The sequence below is a fragment of the Trypanosoma cruzi genome, genomic scaffold (genome assembly GCF_000209065.1).
Source record: "Trypanosoma cruzi strain CL Brener 1047053516431 genomic scaffold, whole genome shotgun sequence".
Taxonomy (NCBI): Eukaryota; Euglenozoa; class Kinetoplastea; order Trypanosomatida; family Trypanosomatidae; genus Trypanosoma; species Trypanosoma cruzi.
The window spans coordinates 40,660-58,589 of record NW_001849402.1 but is presented as its reverse complement, the minus strand read 5'-3'; the positions used below and the strand labels follow the sequence as shown (position 1 = coordinate 58,589).

Genomic DNA, 17,930 nt, shown 5'->3' with positions numbered 1-17,930 from the left:
TTTCTTCGCTCGCTCGGCTTTTTAATGTGGTTTTTCCCTCTCTCCCTCTCTTTCTTTTTTCTCAATGAACCGATTGGGAGCTGAGTACTTGTGGTGGTGGTGGCGGCAGCTGGTTTTCCACGGGATGGGGTGGGGTATCAAAGAGGGCGCTGATGCACTCATCCCGTGTGTGCATGTTAATGGCAGTGGCTAAAAGTGGAGCAATCGTAAGGACCTTCAACTTGGGAATGAGGCGGAGGTGCTCCTCCTGTGGAATAGAGTCGGAAACGACAATTTCACTAAGAGCATCACAGTCATTAAGGCGTTGTGGACATGGTGGGGTCAAAATACCATGCGTACAGCATGCAGTTATCTTTGCTGCACCCAGGGCTTGGAGAAGTTCACATGCCTTTTCAATTTTTTGCCCTGTGTCACACATACCCAACAGAATAACACAGACGCGGCCCTTTACATCACCAACAGGCTGTAACGTTTTACCTCCCGAGGCATTGCATCGCTTTAAGATTGTTACAATGCAGCCGATATTTAGTCTGTCGGCCAATTTTCTTGCTCTCTCAACACCGCCAGAACCAATCGAAACAATAGCCATGTTGTTTGGGTCAAACCAAGATTGGTTACGCAGATATTTTGCAAACTCCTGATTCGTCTGTAGATTGTCAAGCGGGGTATTCCCGAAGAAGCCTTGAATCTGCCCAGAATGAAGATCCAGTGTCGTGACACGGTCCACACCTGCTTGTGTCAACATCTCTGCAACGGCAGAAGCAGATAAGGTGTTGCGTACACCCTTTTTGCTATCCTGACGTGAGTAGGCAAAGTACGGAATCACCGCAGTAACCCGCCTGGCATTACTTAAACGCATCTTTCGAATAAGTAAAAGAAGTTCCATGACGGCTGTATTCACATCGATGACTTCATTCCCTGTCGTGCTCTGAATGATGTATACATCGGCACCAAGAACACTCTCGTCAATACGCACATTCACCTCACCATTTGCATGCTGCCTCACCAATGTTTGGTGCGTGGGGGTCCCAAGCAACATCGCTACCGCCTCCGCAAGAGGGCGATTCCCGTTTCCAGAAACGATACACATAGGTGGAAGATCTTTGCCGCGGCGCGGGGATACGGTTCCTTGCAGAGGATGCACGGCCGCCATGGCGTCACCAGGGGAGTAGTAAAATGCGCTCTCTATTCGCATCAGGTGTTCATGCACCGCCACGTGCGAATCCGCGGGGGACAAGTAAATATCTGTTTCTTCTTCAGCCATTGTTTTCTTTCCGATGTCTCTTAAAGAAGATGTGGAATTACGTGTTAAGCCAAATACCTGCTGTTGTTGTCCCTGCTGTTAGCTGCCGCTAGCCGCTTTACCCACCACCACCACCACCGCTCACGTCGGCTCTGAAAACAAAAGAAAAAAAAAACTCCCCTATCCGCTTGTTTCTTTTTGCTAGTTTTTTTTGTTTGTTTGTGTGTGTGTGTGTTTGTGTGTTTTGTTTATCCTCTTTTCCCTTTCTTCTCAAAATAGAGGAAAAAAAAAAAAAGAACACCTCTCTCGTAGTTAAAATGCAGATGGAAGTCAAGAGGGCGCAGCAGTTCACAATTAAAAAACATTCCATTTCAATTCATAGTCTCTTCCCTTTTCTTCTTTTTTTCTTTCTCATGTACATCAGAAAAAAAAAATGTCTGGTGCGGTTCTACATCGGGGATGCAGTTCCCCCACGTCCCACGCATCTACAGTGCGTGGATAACGGATTCATTCATTGAACCACCCGTCCTCCCAAAAAAAGAAAACCAAAAATATGGGCAGGAGCGTATATACAATTCTGTCTTTACATCCCACCCGTGGCTACTACTCCTGTTGCCGCTGTTGTGTTTGCTGCTGCTGTTTCGACGGTTCAGACAGCATGAGCAACTTATTCATCTCGTGGTACTTTTTCTGAAATGCCTTAAGGTCCAAAGCATGTTCGAGATCCCCGTCGCGTCTGCTACGGTATTCCTCAAGCGGTAATTGTGGGAAAAAGAATGACAAGAGTGCATCCATCTCACGCGGCGAAGGGTTGCCTCCCAGTACCTCCTCAATGCAACGGCGCAACTGCACTGGGGTCACAAGGGCGTCGCGGTGCGGGTTTGCCAAGGAGTAAATGTCCGCCCGGCGCTCCGTGTACGCCCGCGGCATCGTTGAGGCGAGGCGAAACATCTGCAAACTGTTCAGGCACCGAGCTTCAAGTCGTTCGCAAAGCTGAAGTAGCGCCTTCCTCATTACCGCGCGCTCATCTACATCAATGGACTCGTAATTCTTCTGGCCCTTGTCCGTTGCCGTCTCAGACATCCAACGCACAAAATCCTCCATTGTCAGGTAGCCTGTCTCTGAACATGATGCAATATGATTAAAAAGCGCCTCTCCGTCCAGACGTCGCTCCGTGATCTGCAGATCCTGCAGGTGTCCGACAAACTCCGTAACACTTATAACTCCATCCTTGTCTCGATCAAATCCCAAAAAGGCATCCTTAAATGAGTGAAAACGCGTACCCAGAAATAGGCGGAAGGCGGAAATCAGCAAATGCAGCCTCTCGTCATTCATCACGGGATCATTTTTCCCTGCCAAATAGTTCCTTGTGTGCTCATCCATGTTCATTACCTCAAATTTATGTCCATTCACCACAATAAAACCACCCACAGAAAAGTCTGAAATGGTGTAGTAGGCCTCAGCGTCACCCCCTTGCTTTGGCAGGCGTCTTCGACTGCAGAAACAACCCCCCACAAAGCCGGAGTTTCTGACAGGCGACTCAAACACCATAGCATCATCTGTATCCGTATAATAGGTGAGAGTAAATCGCCGCTGACGCTCAACAACGGAACACGGGGGAGCAAGACGTAATAGAAATCGAAGCACATCTTTTGTTTTAGGTCCTGTCCGTTTATCTGAAAAAAAAGCGTGCTCTCCCCCAGTAGAAGCAACGGCGGTAAGAGGAACAGAAGCAGGTGTAGAAGTGAGCCGAAAGGCAGTAACTCTTGATTCTGGTGAGATTCCGTAATCAATACTACAATCCACTGCATCCGAAAGCTTGACACCATATGTTTCCAAGTAGTACGAGCGTGTGTAATCGTCGCAGTCATACAAAAATACGCTCCGACCAAGAACATTGATAGTAATGCCCACGCCCAAGTCTATTGCTGTGTAGTGTCCTTCGGGCCCAATGTATGGTTGCCGCATGCCGTTTACACGATGGGCAAAGGTAAGCTCATTTGCCTTGGCAATGGATCCCACTTTTGGTAGCCATCCACGCGACAGAAAGAGCGAAGGAACAGCCTCGTTTGACGTGGGACGCTCCACCACCGCAATGGAGTCATCCTCCACGAAGTACAACACCTCGAGCTTCCGAACAATACCCACAGGCACCTTGTTACGCTCATCCAAAAGAGAGTAAAAGCGCAAAACTTTCCCGCTGTCATGCACAAAGCGTGCCGCACGGACCGCTTCATCTCCGTGGTATTCCTGTGAAAGAATGCCGAACTTGCCAGACAACATTCGTTCCTGGTATTTTTTCCAATCGCTCATAAATGAAGAATCCGGACACGACACAGGGGAACCAACGTCCACACCGAGGGCAGTGAGAAACTCTCTTGTAAACACGTCGCAGTCATACAAGAAAAACTCAACGGCATTAATGCGCACAGATCGACCCACATTGAAGTGATTGAGTGAGAGAAACTCTTCATCAGGAAATTCCTCTCGTTGCCGTGGATCAGCACGCACCGACTGACGCTTAAGAAACGTTCCCCCACTTAGTCCACTGTTCGGAATACACGGCTCTTGTATTAAAACCGTGTTATCCTCTGGAAAGAAGTGTATAACGACGCGACGGTGCCAGTAATCCTCTATACATCCATCCGGCGCTTTTTCTGTAAAAAAGGCGTAGAAGCGAAGCACTTTGTCTGAAAGCGTTGTGTATTGAGCACGCCGATCAGCTTCAATGCCACCCTTTCTCCGTGTCGATAGAGCATGAAGAAGCTGCTGCGCCGTCAATCCCAGTCCCTTAGGTGGGGTATGGTCGTAAATCCCTTTTGCGGTAAATGCCCGCTTTCCACGAAACTCCAATTCCAACTGCTGCGGCTTGTCCTGCACCTTACGGAATGCCGGATCGAGCCAATTGTGCCCCACTCGTGGCGGAAGTAGCTTCGGATCGAGAGTGCGAATGTACTCCGTCGGCACATCGTGTCCAAGTGCCACTGGAGTTGGAGAAGTCATGTTCAATTAATTCCTTCCGCAATGCCCAGAAAATTAGCTAAAAAAAAGGGAAAAAGGTGGAGCAAAATGAAAACAAGGATTTGAAAAAAGATATACGGCGACTGGTAACAGCCGCGGTTATTGCTCTTACTAATCACCCATCAATAAAAGAGGGGCCTAAAAAGGATTTTTCCCACTGCGCGATAGCGGGATTCAATACGCCTTGCACATCACATTTTATTTTTTTCGCGTCCATCGTTGGTATTTTCAAGAAAAATAATAATAATAATAATAATAATAATAATAATAATAATAATAATAATAAAAAAATAAATAAATAAATAAATAAATAAATAAGCAGTCACTAATTTAACGGTTTCAGTACAAAAATATTCATTATTGAATGCCTCCTCGTTCTCCTTTTTTCGCTTTTTTTTTCCTTAGTTTATGAAAGTCCCTTCTTCTTTTTTTTTTTTTTCCTCCTAGGTACAAAGTGCCTCGGAAGAATCAAGACAGTGTAACCATTTATTTCACCTTATCATAGCCTGTTTAGCTTCCCTCTTACTTTCCAAAACGAATGATTCCAGCAGAAATAAGGGTGTTGATCTTTGCGGCAATCGTCGGATCCCGCATGTATTCTTGGACGCGTGAGGGGTCCCGCTGCATCTCACCCAGTACCAACTGCATATAGCTGTCCTGCATGATAGCAGCAACCTCTGGATCTGCCATGGCGCGTTTTGCCACTTCATCTCCGTCGGCAGAGTTGCCAGTAGCCATCTCCTGAATCTTCATCAGAGTCCGCATGCGTCCTTCCTTACACTCCGCATTCTCCTTATCATGTTTGAGGCCTTCGTCATACGCCTGTAGAGCTTTGTTGTACTGCTTCGTCCAGAAGAAAGCATGACCCCTTCTGGCATGTGCCTTGACAAATTCCGGTTTAAGACTGATGCACTTCTCAGCATCTGCGAGAGCCTGGCTGTACGCCCCAAGTTTCAAGTATGCCGCGGCGCGATTGCTGTACGTCGTGTGCTCGTCTGGATTACGCTTAATGGCCTCCGTGTACGCCTCCACAGCCTCAGGAAACTTGTCAGACTTGAAGAACGTATTTCCCTCTTCCTTCTTCTGTAGCGCTATCTCAGGGTCCAAGTATGCCTCAATTTCAAACTTTTCCTTCTCTTTCTCACAAGCAGTCAACTTGGCGAGGGTGTCAGCGTTACGGTGCTCCACCAACGCTTTCTTAAACAAAGCAATAGCCTCATCGAAACGCTTTAGTCTCTGCAAACACAATGCCTCACGTGTCATAAGTTTAGCCAGCACAGTGTAGTCACAACGATTCTCGCGGCCATGCTCCAGAGCCTCCTCACACTTCTCTACGCACGCTGCATATTCACCCTTTTCGAAAATAACCGCAGTGATATTAAGAAGGTAAACGGTATTCGTACTGTCCTTAGCAAGGGCTTCCTGATATTTCTGTAAGGCCTCATCAAATTTTCTTTGCTTGTACAACGCATTCCCTTCCTCCTTTTTACGCAATGCTTCCTTTGCTTCTGATGAAAGTTCAGTGGCAGCGGCCCTCTTCTTCTCCTGTTCTTCCCTCATTTCCTTCTCCTTCTGCTTTTGTTGTTGTCGCCTCACCTTTTCCTCTTCTTCATCCTCATCCTCTGGGAGTTCCAAGCCACTCAGTACCATAAATGTTGCCATGAAACGTTGATCCTTAAGGTATTTTTGTACTGAAGAAGGATCTTTCATAACTTCGTCAATCATACGAACGTAATCCGGCTGCAAAAGGAAAAGTGAAAGCTTTGGATGGGCCTGTATTTTCCCGATGGCGTCAGGACCAAATACATTCGCAAAAGGATTTTGCATTCTCGAAGCAACTTTATCCTTCTCCACAGCAGCAATACCCTCGGTACATGCAGCGCTTGACGGATCAAGAGAAAGCCCCTTGTTGTACGCAGCAGCAGCTTCTTCGTAGCGCCGAAGGCCGTGCAGGGCAGCGCCTTTTCTCACGTAGCCTTTCACCCAATCTGGCTTAATGGAAACACATTTCTCGGCATCCTGCAACGCATTTGGATACTGATGAAGGGCTGCATGGCAAGCAGATCGATTGCTGTATAACACATGGTTAGAGGGGTCCAGGTTAATCGCCTGACTGAAAAACTCGGCAGCCTCCTTATAGCGACCCGAAGAAAACTCCTGGTTGCCCCTGTTCTTAAGTTCTGTTGCGTCCATTAATCCTATAGTAGCCTAGATCAAAAACACCATGTACGTAACAAAAAAACAATATGGAGATACATACATATATCACAAAATAATAATAATAAATAAAAAAAACAGAAAACAAAAGTCAATATATATATATATATAAGGCGTCATTTTAAAATGACGCCCCGCACACACAAAAAAATTTACTGCCTTATGCCATCACACAGAAAAAAAAACCGCAAACAACAATTCAATCATATACACTCAGATACATAATGCTATTGATCCCTATATGCTTTTTGTTAATGATAATTTCCCTTTTTCTTCTGTTGGATTTTATGTTATTGCTGTTTTTTTTTTATGTATTATTTTCCTTTCCTTCCTCTGATGGCGCTTGAATTCACGAATCCTACTGAATATTTGCCTGCTATAGAATATTCACCTTCGCTCAATGATGAGCCCTCTTCTTCTGGTCGTTTTTGGAAGAATCAATTTCCTCGCGCTGATTAATGCGAGCCTGAAGAGCAAGAACCTCCTTCAATAAACGATCACGCGCGCTGTCTGAGCTGCCGGACTGAATGGCCTTCGGGCTCTTCTCAGCTTGCTCAGCTGCCTTCTTCGCTTGAGCCTTGGCCATAATTTCACGAACCTCGTTTACCGAGCGAAGTCGGACTGGCAGGAGACGACGTTCTTCCAGCGGAGACCACCACTGCCAGCCCGTGATGTCCACCTCCAGCTCAGCGCGATCACGAACCTCTGGGCACCAGTCCATGTAACGCCAAACACCAAGTTGCCCTTCAAGATGCTTGATCGTCAAACGCTGCATAATTGCTTCACGAGCCAGGACAGGTTTAAAACGCTCAAGGAGATCAACCAGTTCATCCAGTCTTCGATCCTGTGCGGGTTTTCTGTACTCTTGAAGAACAGCCTCGATTTGTTTGTCGTCACATTCCGTAGTTTGAACTGCAAGTGCGTCGTATCGAGCACGCTTTGCAGTAACAATTTCACGGTCAATGACAGTGGCGTACTCTTGAGCCCAATTATTTTTTGGAAGCAAAGCACTTGGAAGACCCTGTTCTGCGCGACGCTTTCGGAAGGCAACCAATTTCTTTTTGGATTCCGCTTCACGCTTCAACTGAGCCAGTTTCACCTCGTCCTCTGGGGTATAAACAACCCACTTGGCTATCTGATCAAAGTCACATCTGCCCTCTTCTTTGTGATATGACCAAAGAGCATGGCGAAGACAACGCTCCATTAGTGTAAGCTTATCCATGGGTTGATCATCGGTCGTGCTTTTCCGCATTTTTTCGGCCCCACCCAGCAAAGCATCAATCTCCTTTTCAAGCTGCTCTATCGTCGATGTAGACTTCCGGGTGTATTGAGGAGGTATCGGCCCCTTATAGCGTTTAATCATTTCAATTGCGATACTGGTATTCCTCTTCACCTGTTCATCCTTAGTTAACTTGGAAGTAGGGTTTGTTGGAAAATACAGCATTGGCGCCACACCAGAGATGCATCGATAGCCCCCGGCCCCAAACCTAGAGTGAGCCACGCGACGCATTGATAATACTCTTCTTTAAAAATATATGCAAAAAAAAGAGAGAGAGAGAGAGAAACGTTAAAGGGCGTGAAGAAAAACCTCTCGAATTCCTTATATCAGAACAAAAAAACTTTCCCATAAAAAAACAATATTACGGGTAGAGGATTTTTTTCTTTTTTTTTTTTCCTTTCTTTTACTCTTCTTCTAAAACGATGTGCTTCTAGGCGCCTCCGTAACAAAATCGAACGGAATTTCCTTCACGCCGTTGCAAATGCCCCAATGACAGAACTTGTAGTTCAATTGGTGGTAGAGATACGGTACTGGCAACTCTCGGTCTCTCGATACGTCGAGAAATTGTACGTACGGTTCTTCTTGAAACCGCAGAATGCACAGCAGGCACCTGTCGGTTTCCTTGTCGACGATTATAAGACCTCAGAACAGGCAAATTTGATGAACTCCTTTGTGCCACATGATCCTCAACATCAGAAACTATAACTGAGCTATGATCCACGGGACAAACTGCCGAATGCTCTGTTAGCCATCTTCGAGCACATGAAGTATGGAAAAAATGCCCACATAATAGCCAAACACAACTACTATTGGAATCAAAGGATTCTAAGCATATAATACATGTGTCAGTTTCAAACGAGGAATTCCACCCCCCACGTTTAAGTGTCATAAATTCTTGTAACGTTAACACCCGGCGAATATTTCTTTCGTCAAGCTGAATAAGCGCTTCATAATCATTCGGATTAATCTCTCTATACATTAACGGAAGAACCTCCGCAGGGATTTGGGTTGGGGCTTCCTGAATGGGCTGTACGCGTGATGGTCTTCGACCATCGTGTCTCTCCACAACATCCCGAGCTCCTAATAGCGAAAAGGGATGGTTCGAATGAGTATCGCTACAGTGGAAACACTCCGCACATAGGAAGTAATCTTGGCAAAATAAACAAATATATTGTTCCCCTCCCGCGTACCTTTTGCATCCACAGCATTTCTTGCTCGTATTATTTGGATCGTTTATCCAGAGGCTTCGACAGTACGGGCATCGCAAAAAGGCACCAAAATTATGACGCTTATATTGTTTAAAACAATATGCATGAAGGTGTCTCCCACAGCTTGCTTGACAGTAACATAAAGGACTATCATTGCAAAGATCTTCAAAGCAGATTGGACACACATCACCTTGTTCAACCTGCTTGGGGACAACAGTTCCCGTTGCTCCTGTCTGATTCTGTACATTTCGTACCCGTTTCTCGGCCCTCAACAATTCGTCAATTTCTGCAGCCACAAGTGATCGCTGCCAAACCAATGGATTTTCCCTTGGTAAAAAAAAAACTTTACATAAGATAAACAGAATATGAAGACATAACTCTTGACCATCGCCACAAGAGCATTCGTGAGGATCACCTATAGATGTTCTAAACTTCTCCCTTCCTTCGCGTCCACTCAAAATAAAGCTTGTGGGCCCAATACGCCTAACCAGGAGTAAATGACAAGAAGGCAATCGGTCAAAAATGTCCTTAACAGCCTGTGGACAATTGGTCCGCCAAGGCACGCTTCGGGACATAAGCCTAGCTCATAAAAATTTGGTCCAATCTTCCAACTCTTTGGGCACACCGCTAGAAAAAAATGTGGAAGGCAAATTTATTTTTAATGAGGATAAAGAAAAATAAAGAGAACAAGCAGCACAGGACTCGCACAACTCATCACGGAATTGACTCTCTTCAGGTTCAGGCATATCAAAAGCAAATTTTTCACCGTTGTGTTTCTTTAAGGAAAAAATGTCAATAATTCATGTGCCGGTGCAAACCAAACTCTCAATAGTTCGCTTTACTCCTATACGAACCGCATCCCGAATTTTGCAGATTACAACAATATTTGACTGTAATATTTCCTCCCCTGAAGACGTCTTCTCAGTGAGCTCACGTTCTTTGTCTTCTGTCTCCTTGCTTAAATCCACCTCGGCTCCTTTTTTCGGCGTTGGATGGTCAGCCATTTGGTTGGATCCTCGTAACCTCCTCGCTCTTGCAAATGCTCTTCCTTTTTTTTCAAGCTGCTTGCGGAATCCACCTTTTCCACCACGGATCCGCAATAGAACATAATAATGTCCAACCCCCATTGACTCATCTAAAACAGGAAAAAACCCCTTGGTTTCTTTTCTGTAAAACTCGACAGACTCAACAGTCAAACCAAGGATATTTGAGAGCAATATCCGCATCTCTAGGGTAGAGCCGGAGGTCGGCATAACAATCGTTTTCATCGCCGGACATATTGTGCATGTGATGAAATCAAACTCTACCTTTCCAAATTCATTCCGACTAAGTGATGCCAACATTTGTCTAAGAATCTACCTTTTATTTATTAGATAATTATTTTTTTAAAAGTATGTATGATGTATTATCGTATGTCTTTGAAGTAAGTCTAGAGTAAAAAAAACATTCAATCAACACACAATATTGAAAAATAAAGAAAAACCAAAGATTCCAATTATTATGGAAATTAAATTTATACTACGGTATGGGCATTTTTCCACTCATTGTTTACATGCAAAGTCTTTGATTTTTATAGGGGCTCGTGAAGAGCATTTTCACAGAACAAGCAGGCCATCTAATTTATTATATCCTGACAAAGCTTACCCTGTATGAATTTTCCCTCTACTTTATGAATACCTGGCTGACTGTGATTCTGGGAATCAGGAAACTGTTAACTTCCAAACGATGGGGTTTTACTTTTCGTCATTAAAGCCACACGAGATCCCTGCAAGCTGATTGAAAGAAATGGCAGTGTTTCCTTTTACACTGCTACGGGGTAGAGCGAAATTGGTGCCCGTCTTTCAGAACGGGTACGTCAACATGGCGCTATCCAGGCGCGGCTCGCGTTTCTTGATGAAAACGGGCCGTCGGATGCGACGTCGAATGTGGCCGCCCCCATGGCAGGCTTAAGCTTGATTTCAGGGAACATCGCCAAACCCTTGAAGGACCCGAGCGTTGCAAAACGCATTTCGAACCGCCGGGCGTGTCGAGTAACAAATTTCGATGCTCAAGTGCTTCTGCCCATCGCGTCCGGGCGGCCCGACGGTTGGGGGCCCAGCTAGGCCTGATCATCGCCTAAGAGGAGCGGACGAGCACAGACCACGCCCACGCCGGGGATCCACGCTCTCACCAGCAAGGGAGGTAAGCGTCTGCTGCCCATCCGCCGCACGCGGAGAGGCGGGAGGCGCCGCACAAACGGGTCGGAAGGGCACCAGATGGAGCCATTTACATGGCTGCTCGCGGAGCGGTATTTCCATCCGCTGCTGAATTCCATCGGCGCTCATCAGCGCTACACATACCGTTTGCGTGCCGTATGTGACGCGCAACGACAAAAGCTACTGCTAAGCGGCGACATTGAGCAGCACCCAGGCCCCATAGCAGCACTCCAGATGAACGTTTCTTGCCTCACGCCGTCAAAACTCGCAACATTAATGGCGCAAGGAGCAGACATAATAGCCATCCAGGAGACTTGGAAGTCGTCAGAGCAGATCGCCAGCATGCACACTGGAGATTATGTGCTCTATGCACAGTCGCGCATCGGCAAGGGAGGCGGTGTGGCGGTGCTGGTGCGGAAAACTCTCCGCTCCAAGCGTATACCCCTCACCATCCCTCAGCATGACACCAGCCTTGAAGTGGTGGTGGTTCAGGTTGCTCTGGACCAGAACCGTGATCTTATTGTAGCGAGTGCCTATATGAGACCACCACCGCAAGTAACGCAATCCTTCAGGCGGTTAGTAAACTGCCTTCCAGCCTCGTCGCCGCTCCTGCTGTGCGGGGATTTCAACATGCATCACCCACAGTGGGAGCCATTCTTGGAGTCTTCTCCAACCGAGGTTGCTGCAGAATTTTTAGAACTGTGCACGGATGCGGGACTCACCTTGGTTAACACCCCTGGTGAGATCACGTATGCCCGTGGCACAAGAGAACGATCCTGTATCGATCTGACATGGTCAAAGCATTTGACTGTGTCAGATTGGTCAGCTTCTGTGTCGCCGCTTATTGATCATTATATGCTAACATTCACGCTGCATCAGGCATTTAAGGATACCATACCTTCGGCACCCCCTTCGGCACCTAAGACATTCTACAGTTGGGGGAAGTGTAAATGGGATTTATTCATCAAGGACTTCGACGCACAACTTCCGGCATATGACTATAAAAAGCAGTCCACCGGCATTAAAGCTTTCACGAGAGCGCTTATTACTTCGTATCGAGGACATTGCCCCCGCGGCATGCACAAGGATGGTCCCAGGCTTTGGGACGACACTCTCATGGAAGCAGAGCGGATTGCTACCGACAGCAAGGCCCGCTATCTACAGTTACCGACGCCCGACCGTGAGGCAGAAATGCAACGGACAAGGAGTCAATTCTTCCTCCTACTCCGAGAGCGCTTGCGCAACACGTATCTACGTCGCATCAGCAAGTTAAATCCAGGCGAACCACTTGCATGGAAATACATTTCCGGACGAAAAAGGGCATCACTTCCACCTCCTACATCATTGTTGTTGGGAGATGGTCAACACACTTATAAAACAGCAAGGAGAGCAGCGAATGCTCTCAATCGTATCTTTTTTCCACTTCACCCCTCTCACAAGGCAGTAAGGTTTTCCAAAGGCATCAAAAGACAGAACCCATCTTTGGGCATTGTTTCTTCTTCTCTTTTTGGGCCGCAGAACAACAACGAGTCTGCCGCTACATCTACTTCAGTTTCTTCACTCTTCTAGCTCTGAGCCGCAGAACAACAAAGCTGCCACCACATCTGGTTTAGTTGCTCATCTTCACTCCCCTCTTGATGCACCTTTTAATCGTACGGAACTGCTTGCTGCGCTACGTAATACGCCGTATGGCAAGGCCCCCGGACCGGATGAAGTCTACAGTGAGGCGCTACGACATATTTCGTCAAAGGGTCTTCGATTTCTTTTTCGTTGCATTAACCACAGCTGGACGACCGGTACGATCCCAGCTGAGTGGAGACGCGCTACCATCGTCCCACTCTTAAAACCCGGTAAGTCGCCGGAACTGCCTGAGTTGTATCGACCCATCAGCCCTACTTCCATTGTGAGTAAGGTTGCTGAGAAAATGGTACTGAAGAGATTGCTTTGGGTGTGGACGCCTCACCCCCACCAGTATGCATATCGTAGTATGCGTACCACGACGATGCAGCTGGCACACCTGATACACGAAGTGGAGCATAATAGAAATCATTATTTCCAAGTGAACCTTCCCAAGAAGAGCGGTATTGGTAATCAACTCCACTACAGACCCCATCGGACTCTGCTGGTGTTGGTTGATTTCAGCAAGGCTTTTGACTCCATAGATCATCGAGTCCTCAGTCGCTTGCTGGCTAATATTCCGGGGGTGAATTGTAGAAGGTGGCTTAGAAACTTTCTATGTGGTCGCTACGCGAAGACACGAGTTGGTAACAGAAACAGTGATCGGCGTCCCATGCTGCGAGGAGCTCCCCAGGGGTCCGTACTGGGACCATATTTGTTCTCCCTTTACGTACACCCACTTCTCAATCTGCTGAACAGCTTTGCGGGTGTCACAGCAGACATGTATGCGGACGACCTCTCTATTATCGTTAAGGGGCAGTCCCGGGAAGACGCCATTCCCACTGCCAACATGGTTCTTAAAAAACTGCATGCGAGGAGTCAGGAAAATGGCCTGGCCATTAACCCGTCAAAGTGTGAAGCCGCTTGGTTCACACTCTCCACGCATACGGAGTCAGATTATGATCGTGAAGGAAAGTGGCCCCTGGTAGTGGCTGGATGTGAAATCCCAGTCATGACCATGGGGGCATCGCGAACTACGAAGCTTCTTGGCATGGATCTCGATCCACGACTGACGCTAAATGTGGCGGCTACCAAGCAATGCGCTGCCACTTCGCAACGGATATCGCAGCTACGCTGCATAGCGCATAAAGAGGCGGGACCATCTCCACATGACCTACGCACGTTCATCATTGGATACGGTGCTCCCAAATTACGCTATGGCAGTGAGCTCATAAGGGCAGTAGCGTCTCATTTTTCGCTGAATCCGAGATGCAGAAGACGTATGCAACCCTGGCGCGCATTGTCAGCGGAGTTCCGAGCACTGTCGACCCGGAATCCGCGCTTCTAGAGGCTAATATGCCGCCGCTCCATGTCCTTTGCCTGCGCGCGCGGCTCTCCATATTTGAGAACACACGCGCTTGCCAGATGGACTGGATGCGGAGACCTCCGCCTGAGCCACCGCCTCGCGCAGGTTTCCGCATCTCGCCATTATCTCGGGACGAGCTATATGCCTTCGTAGACGCGTACACAAAGGACTATGGCATCACTCAGAGCTCACCGCGCGAAGAGCGGTTCTTTCGCAGCTCCATTCCTCCCTGGTTTGCGGCCTCCGCACACCGGGTCACCATTGGCGTGGAACTTCCGATAGACCACTCAATAACTGACGAGGAAGAGCTGACAAGGGAAAAGCGAAGAGTCAGCGAAGAAGCTCTAGCGCTGCACAGTCATTGTTCGTGGATACTCGCGACGGATGGCGGTGTCGACGTTCCCAAGTCTGCCAGGGTTGGAATCCTGCTTTCATCCCTCAATTCATCGGAGATAATAGAAAAGGCCAGTACAAACTGCGGTGCACGCCCATGCAGCTACAGGACGGAATCCCGCGCACCGCTTCTAGCCCTAGAGAAGCTGATCATCCCTCGTATCCAGCACAGGCATAAAACCCTGCTTGTGGTTACAGTCAGTCAGTCTCTTCTAGCGGCTCTAAACAAGGGCCCGCTCAGTCAGACAGACTGGACGGAGGATCAGATCTGGCAGCGTCTCTTGACACTGACGTGTGCTGGCTGGTCCGTGCACCTGCAGTTTTGTTACGGACATTGTGAAGTACATGTTAACGAGCCTGCAGATCAGCATGCGACGCAAACCATGGCAGCCGGGCAATACACGGAACATGGAATTGCACCTTTATGGCATACGGCCCTGCTGACATGTTTTGATACCCAGCTCACCAATACGCGGCGTAGTACCATCCGTCGGGGCACACACCGCTACTCGCTTTGCGGCACAAGGCCCTCAGATCCAGGCGACAAGGACCTGATCACTCAGGAAGTTCTTCACCGTCAAGAACTGGTTCACCTCGCAAGGGCAAGGTGCGGCGAATCTGAGCTCTGGGGTCGACTATACTGGGCTGTGAGAGATTGCACGAACCAATGCCGTTTCTGCAACATCTCACCGGAACAGTCTGCATATATGCGCTCTAACAACGACCCGACTGCACCGGGGACGGACACTGTTCCCCCGTCGGCAAGGGGGCCGACGCACCTCGTGTGGAGAGAGGAACGTCACACGGCGTCGGGAGTAGAAATGCCCGCACTGTGACACCAGGCCGGTGGGACACACGAACCCCATCGGTCACCGTCGGTGCTTTCATCCGGAATACCGCCCACCGCTTCCCAAGCCCAAATGCGATTGCTGCGACAAGGTCTTCCCCACACGGAAAAGTACCGCACAGCACAGAACGCGTTGCGCACACAACCCTGACGCCACACGACATCTAAACAGAAGTGCCAGGAGGCGATCTCTGCTGCCGCAGGATCAGCCAGCTTCCACAAGCACGCCAACTTCCCGCGTAAAAACTTGCACCATCTGCTTCCAGAATTTCCAGGCACCTTGCCTGTGCGCCAAAGGCTGGGCATTGAGCAGGACCTCCGCACCGAAAATTTCTCTTAATGGCAGTTGCCTCATAGCAGGAAACTCTTGTCGCTGCTCGACCACCTCTTCATCACCCAGACGGCATCGTGTGGCTAGACATGTTGGTAAGATTAGGGGAAAAACAGAAGAAACCGTCAAGAACGGGAAAAAAGTGAAGAGGCGGAATGCCATCAATGGATTGGAGTGAACTTCCCGATCAACAGCAGTGAAACAAATGGACGGGCGCTCACGAAGGTAACCTTATTTATTGTGGAAGAAGCCGAGATAATTTCGTAATATCGTATTCAATGTGTATTTCAGCAGTTACCATAACTCAGTGATGCCGTATTTTGTTGAGACTGCACCAGTTACTCAATCCATTCATTTCTTCTCTCAAGGTAAGCCAATTGACAAGCATACAAACAGCCAAAGCGCACTGTGAAAGACCCAAAAGAAAAAACACACACAAGGATGCGTCACACTCTGCTATTCCAGGTGCTGCTGCTCTGCTGCGTCTCTGGTTCTGTTGCCGTCGCTGAGCATCACTGCATCTCCGAAGAAATTGAAAACAAGGTTGGCCCCCGGACGACAGCAGTGGTGCTAGAGCTGCCAACTCGGGAAAGTGGCATGATGCGGGCGCCGACTGCCTCGGATCCCGATTGGGCGCCCATCCGCTTTCAAGTCTTCACGGAGGATCTGAACGATCCTTCAAAACACTGCACCGCTGAGGGGCGGATTTGTCCAGACTTTACTGGGGGAACTCTTGAGTGTAAAAGAGAGGATATTTTGACGAAGGAAAAAAGATCCATCATATTAAACTCCCTTCTTCCCCGAGCGTTCGGAATGCACACGGATCGTCTACTTGTTAAGCCTCTCACGGGCAGGGTTATTGTACCAAGGTACTCGTCAGGTATATGCGCACAGTTTAAAATACCCAGCTCCCACCACACAGAGGGTGTGAGCGGTGCGGACATGTACTTGTATGTCTCCGCTGGCCCGACACAGTATTCCACACTTGCGTGGGCCACTACATGCTCTCAATTAACCGATGGACGCCCTGTTGTCGGAGTGGTGAATTATGGCCCGAGCTCTGTCACTGATTCGGAGAACAGTGTTCGTGTTTCAGCGCATGAGGTTGCACATGCTATTGGGTTTGCTGTGTGGTTAATGAAAGAACGCAATATGTTGAAAGAGGTTTTGGATGTACGCGGCAAAGCAAAGGTGCTGCAGGTGTCGCCACCCAAGACGGTGGAGAAGACTCGCGAGCACTTCAACTGCATGAGTGCTACCGGCATGGAGCTGGAGGACGAGGGTGGGGAAAGGACAGCATCGTCGCATTGGAAGAGACGCAACGCAAAGGACGAGCTGATGGCTGGTATTCCCGGCATCGGATACTACACGGCGTTGACAATGGCTGCTTTTGAGGACACCGGGTTTTACATGGCAAATTGGGGAAAGGAAGAACCGATGTCATGGGGCAACAACTCCGGCTGCGCGCTGCTGACAGAGAAATGCCTGATAAATGGCGTCACCCAGTATCCAGAGATGTTTTGCACCGCTGAAACAGGTCTTTTTTTATGCACTTCGGATCGTCTGGCGCTGGGGTACTGTACAATCCATCTCTACACAGCCGAACTTCCCTCACAATATCAGTACTTTTCGAATCTCAAACTTGGCGGTGCCCTCAACACCTTAATGGACTTCTGCCCTTACATTCGACCGAATATCAAAACTAGATGCAGTAATGGGGACGCAACCGTTGTGCGTGGGAGCCGCGTTGGCCCGAGATCAAAGTGCTTGAAAGGGGATGGACTTGCCGATTTCATGGGTCTTGTTGGTGACGTGTGCGCTGAGGTGTCGTGTGAAAAGGGCGAGGTGAGCGTGCGGTACCTTGGAGACGATGCGTGGCACAAGTGCCCGGAGGGCGGCAGTATTACACCAACTGGGCTGTTCATGCAAGGGAGGATTTTGTGTCCAAAGTACGACGATGTATGCACTGTCATCGATGCATGCAGGGGAGGTGGAGGCGTGAGCAGTTTGCTGTCAGCTTTTTCATCAATCCCATTGATTTTACTGGTCCTTATTTTTGTGTCAATGTGTCAATGATTTCCTAGGAAACGCGCGTTGTAACCGTTCAATTGTGAATGTGCCAGTTTTTGGTGGGTAGTTTTACTTCTTCTTTTTGATCTTTTTTAAATTCCTTCTCGGTGCACATAACTCCAATTGAAAAGAGATGCATTTGT

General features: G+C 48.2%; 7 protein-coding genes across 7 annotated transcripts, besides 21 other annotated features; 1 reads left to right on the top strand and 6 right to left on the bottom strand.

Annotated features, from left to right (window-relative positions):
• Positions 1-6: part of a sequence feature (A-rich) that runs on past the window's edge.
• Positions 1-2,430: part of a sequence feature (heterozygous, non-Esmeraldo-like haplotype) that runs on past the window's edge.
• Tc00.1047053506321.310 (phosphoribosylpyrophosphate synthetase, putative) lies at positions 62-1,264 on the bottom strand (the record flags this gene model as incomplete). The annotated part of the gene is made up of 1 exon (XM_814312.1): positions 62-1,264. The coding sequence occupies one exon, from the start codon at positions 1,262-1,264 to the stop codon at positions 62-64; it is 1,203 nt and encodes a 400-aa protein (XP_819405.1).
• Positions 1,450-1,488: a microsatellite.
• Tc00.1047053506321.300 (hypothetical protein, conserved) lies at positions 1,847-4,246 on the bottom strand (the record flags this gene model as incomplete). Its single annotated transcript, XM_814311.1, has 1 exon — positions 1,847-4,246. The coding sequence occupies one exon, from the start codon at positions 4,244-4,246 to the stop codon at positions 1,847-1,849; it is 2,400 nt and encodes a 799-aa protein (XP_819404.1).
• Positions 2,431-4,469: a sequence feature (areas merged during assembly that could not be assigned to a particular haplotype. This can correspond to areas where the two haplotypes were merged or to regions with more than two copies in the genome that were merged during assembly.).
• Positions 4,470-5,028: a sequence feature (areas merged during assembly that could not be assigned to a particular haplotype. This can correspond to areas where the two haplotypes were merged or to regions with more than two copies in the genome that were merged during assembly.).
• Positions 4,501-4,550: a microsatellite.
• Positions 4,553-4,582: a microsatellite.
• Positions 4,787-6,457, bottom strand: Tc00.1047053506321.290 (stress-induced protein sti1, putative; the record flags this gene model as incomplete). Its single annotated transcript, XM_814310.1, has 1 exon — positions 4,787-6,457. The coding sequence occupies one exon, from the start codon at positions 6,455-6,457 to the stop codon at positions 4,787-4,789; it is 1,671 nt and encodes a 556-aa protein (XP_819403.1).
• Positions 5,029-7,463: a sequence feature (areas merged during assembly that could not be assigned to a particular haplotype. This can correspond to areas where the two haplotypes were merged or to regions with more than two copies in the genome that were merged during assembly.).
• Positions 5,797-5,886: a sequence feature (GA-rich).
• Positions 6,534-6,559: a sequence feature (AT_rich).
• Tc00.1047053506321.280 (hypothetical protein, conserved) lies at positions 6,879-7,991 on the bottom strand (the record flags this gene model as incomplete). Its single annotated transcript, XM_814309.1, has 1 exon — positions 6,879-7,991. One exon carries the CDS (start codon positions 7,989-7,991, stop codon positions 6,879-6,881), a length of 1,113 nt encoding a protein of 370 aa, XP_819402.1.
• Positions 7,464-7,675: a sequence feature (areas merged during assembly that could not be assigned to a particular haplotype. This can correspond to areas where the two haplotypes were merged or to regions with more than two copies in the genome that were merged during assembly.).
• Positions 7,676-9,470: a sequence feature (areas merged during assembly that could not be assigned to a particular haplotype. This can correspond to areas where the two haplotypes were merged or to regions with more than two copies in the genome that were merged during assembly.).
• Positions 8,136-8,165: a microsatellite.
• Positions 8,191-9,543, bottom strand: Tc00.1047053506321.270 (hypothetical protein, conserved; the record flags this gene model as incomplete). Its single annotated transcript, XM_814308.1, has 1 exon — positions 8,191-9,543. One exon carries the CDS (start codon positions 9,541-9,543, stop codon positions 8,191-8,193), a length of 1,353 nt encoding a protein of 450 aa, XP_819401.1.
• Positions 9,471-9,606: a sequence feature (areas merged during assembly that could not be assigned to a particular haplotype. This can correspond to areas where the two haplotypes were merged or to regions with more than two copies in the genome that were merged during assembly.).
• Positions 9,607-11,922: a sequence feature (areas merged during assembly that could not be assigned to a particular haplotype. This can correspond to areas where the two haplotypes were merged or to regions with more than two copies in the genome that were merged during assembly.).
• Positions 9,769-10,311, bottom strand: Tc00.1047053506321.260 (hypothetical protein, conserved; the record flags this gene model as incomplete). The annotated part of the gene is made up of 1 exon (XM_814307.1): positions 9,769-10,311. The coding sequence occupies one exon, from the start codon at positions 10,309-10,311 to the stop codon at positions 9,769-9,771; it is 543 nt and encodes a 180-aa protein (XP_819400.1).
• Positions 10,329-10,359: a sequence feature (AT_rich).
• Positions 10,543-11,119: a mobile genetic element.
• Positions 11,144-15,830: a mobile genetic element.
• Positions 11,923-17,713: a sequence feature (areas not merged during assembly with more than two copies in the genome that could not be assigned to a particular haplotype).
• On the top strand, positions 16,159-17,793 carry Tc00.1047053506321.240 (surface protease GP63, putative; the record flags this gene model as incomplete). The annotated part of the gene is made up of 1 exon (XM_814306.1): positions 16,159-17,793. One exon carries the CDS (start codon positions 16,159-16,161, stop codon positions 17,791-17,793), a length of 1,635 nt encoding a protein of 544 aa, XP_819399.1.
• Positions 17,714-17,728: a sequence feature (heterozygous, Esmeraldo-like haplotype).
• Positions 17,729-17,930: part of a sequence feature (areas merged during assembly that could not be assigned to a particular haplotype. This can correspond to areas where the two haplotypes were merged or to regions with more than two copies in the genome that were merged during assembly.) that runs on past the window's edge.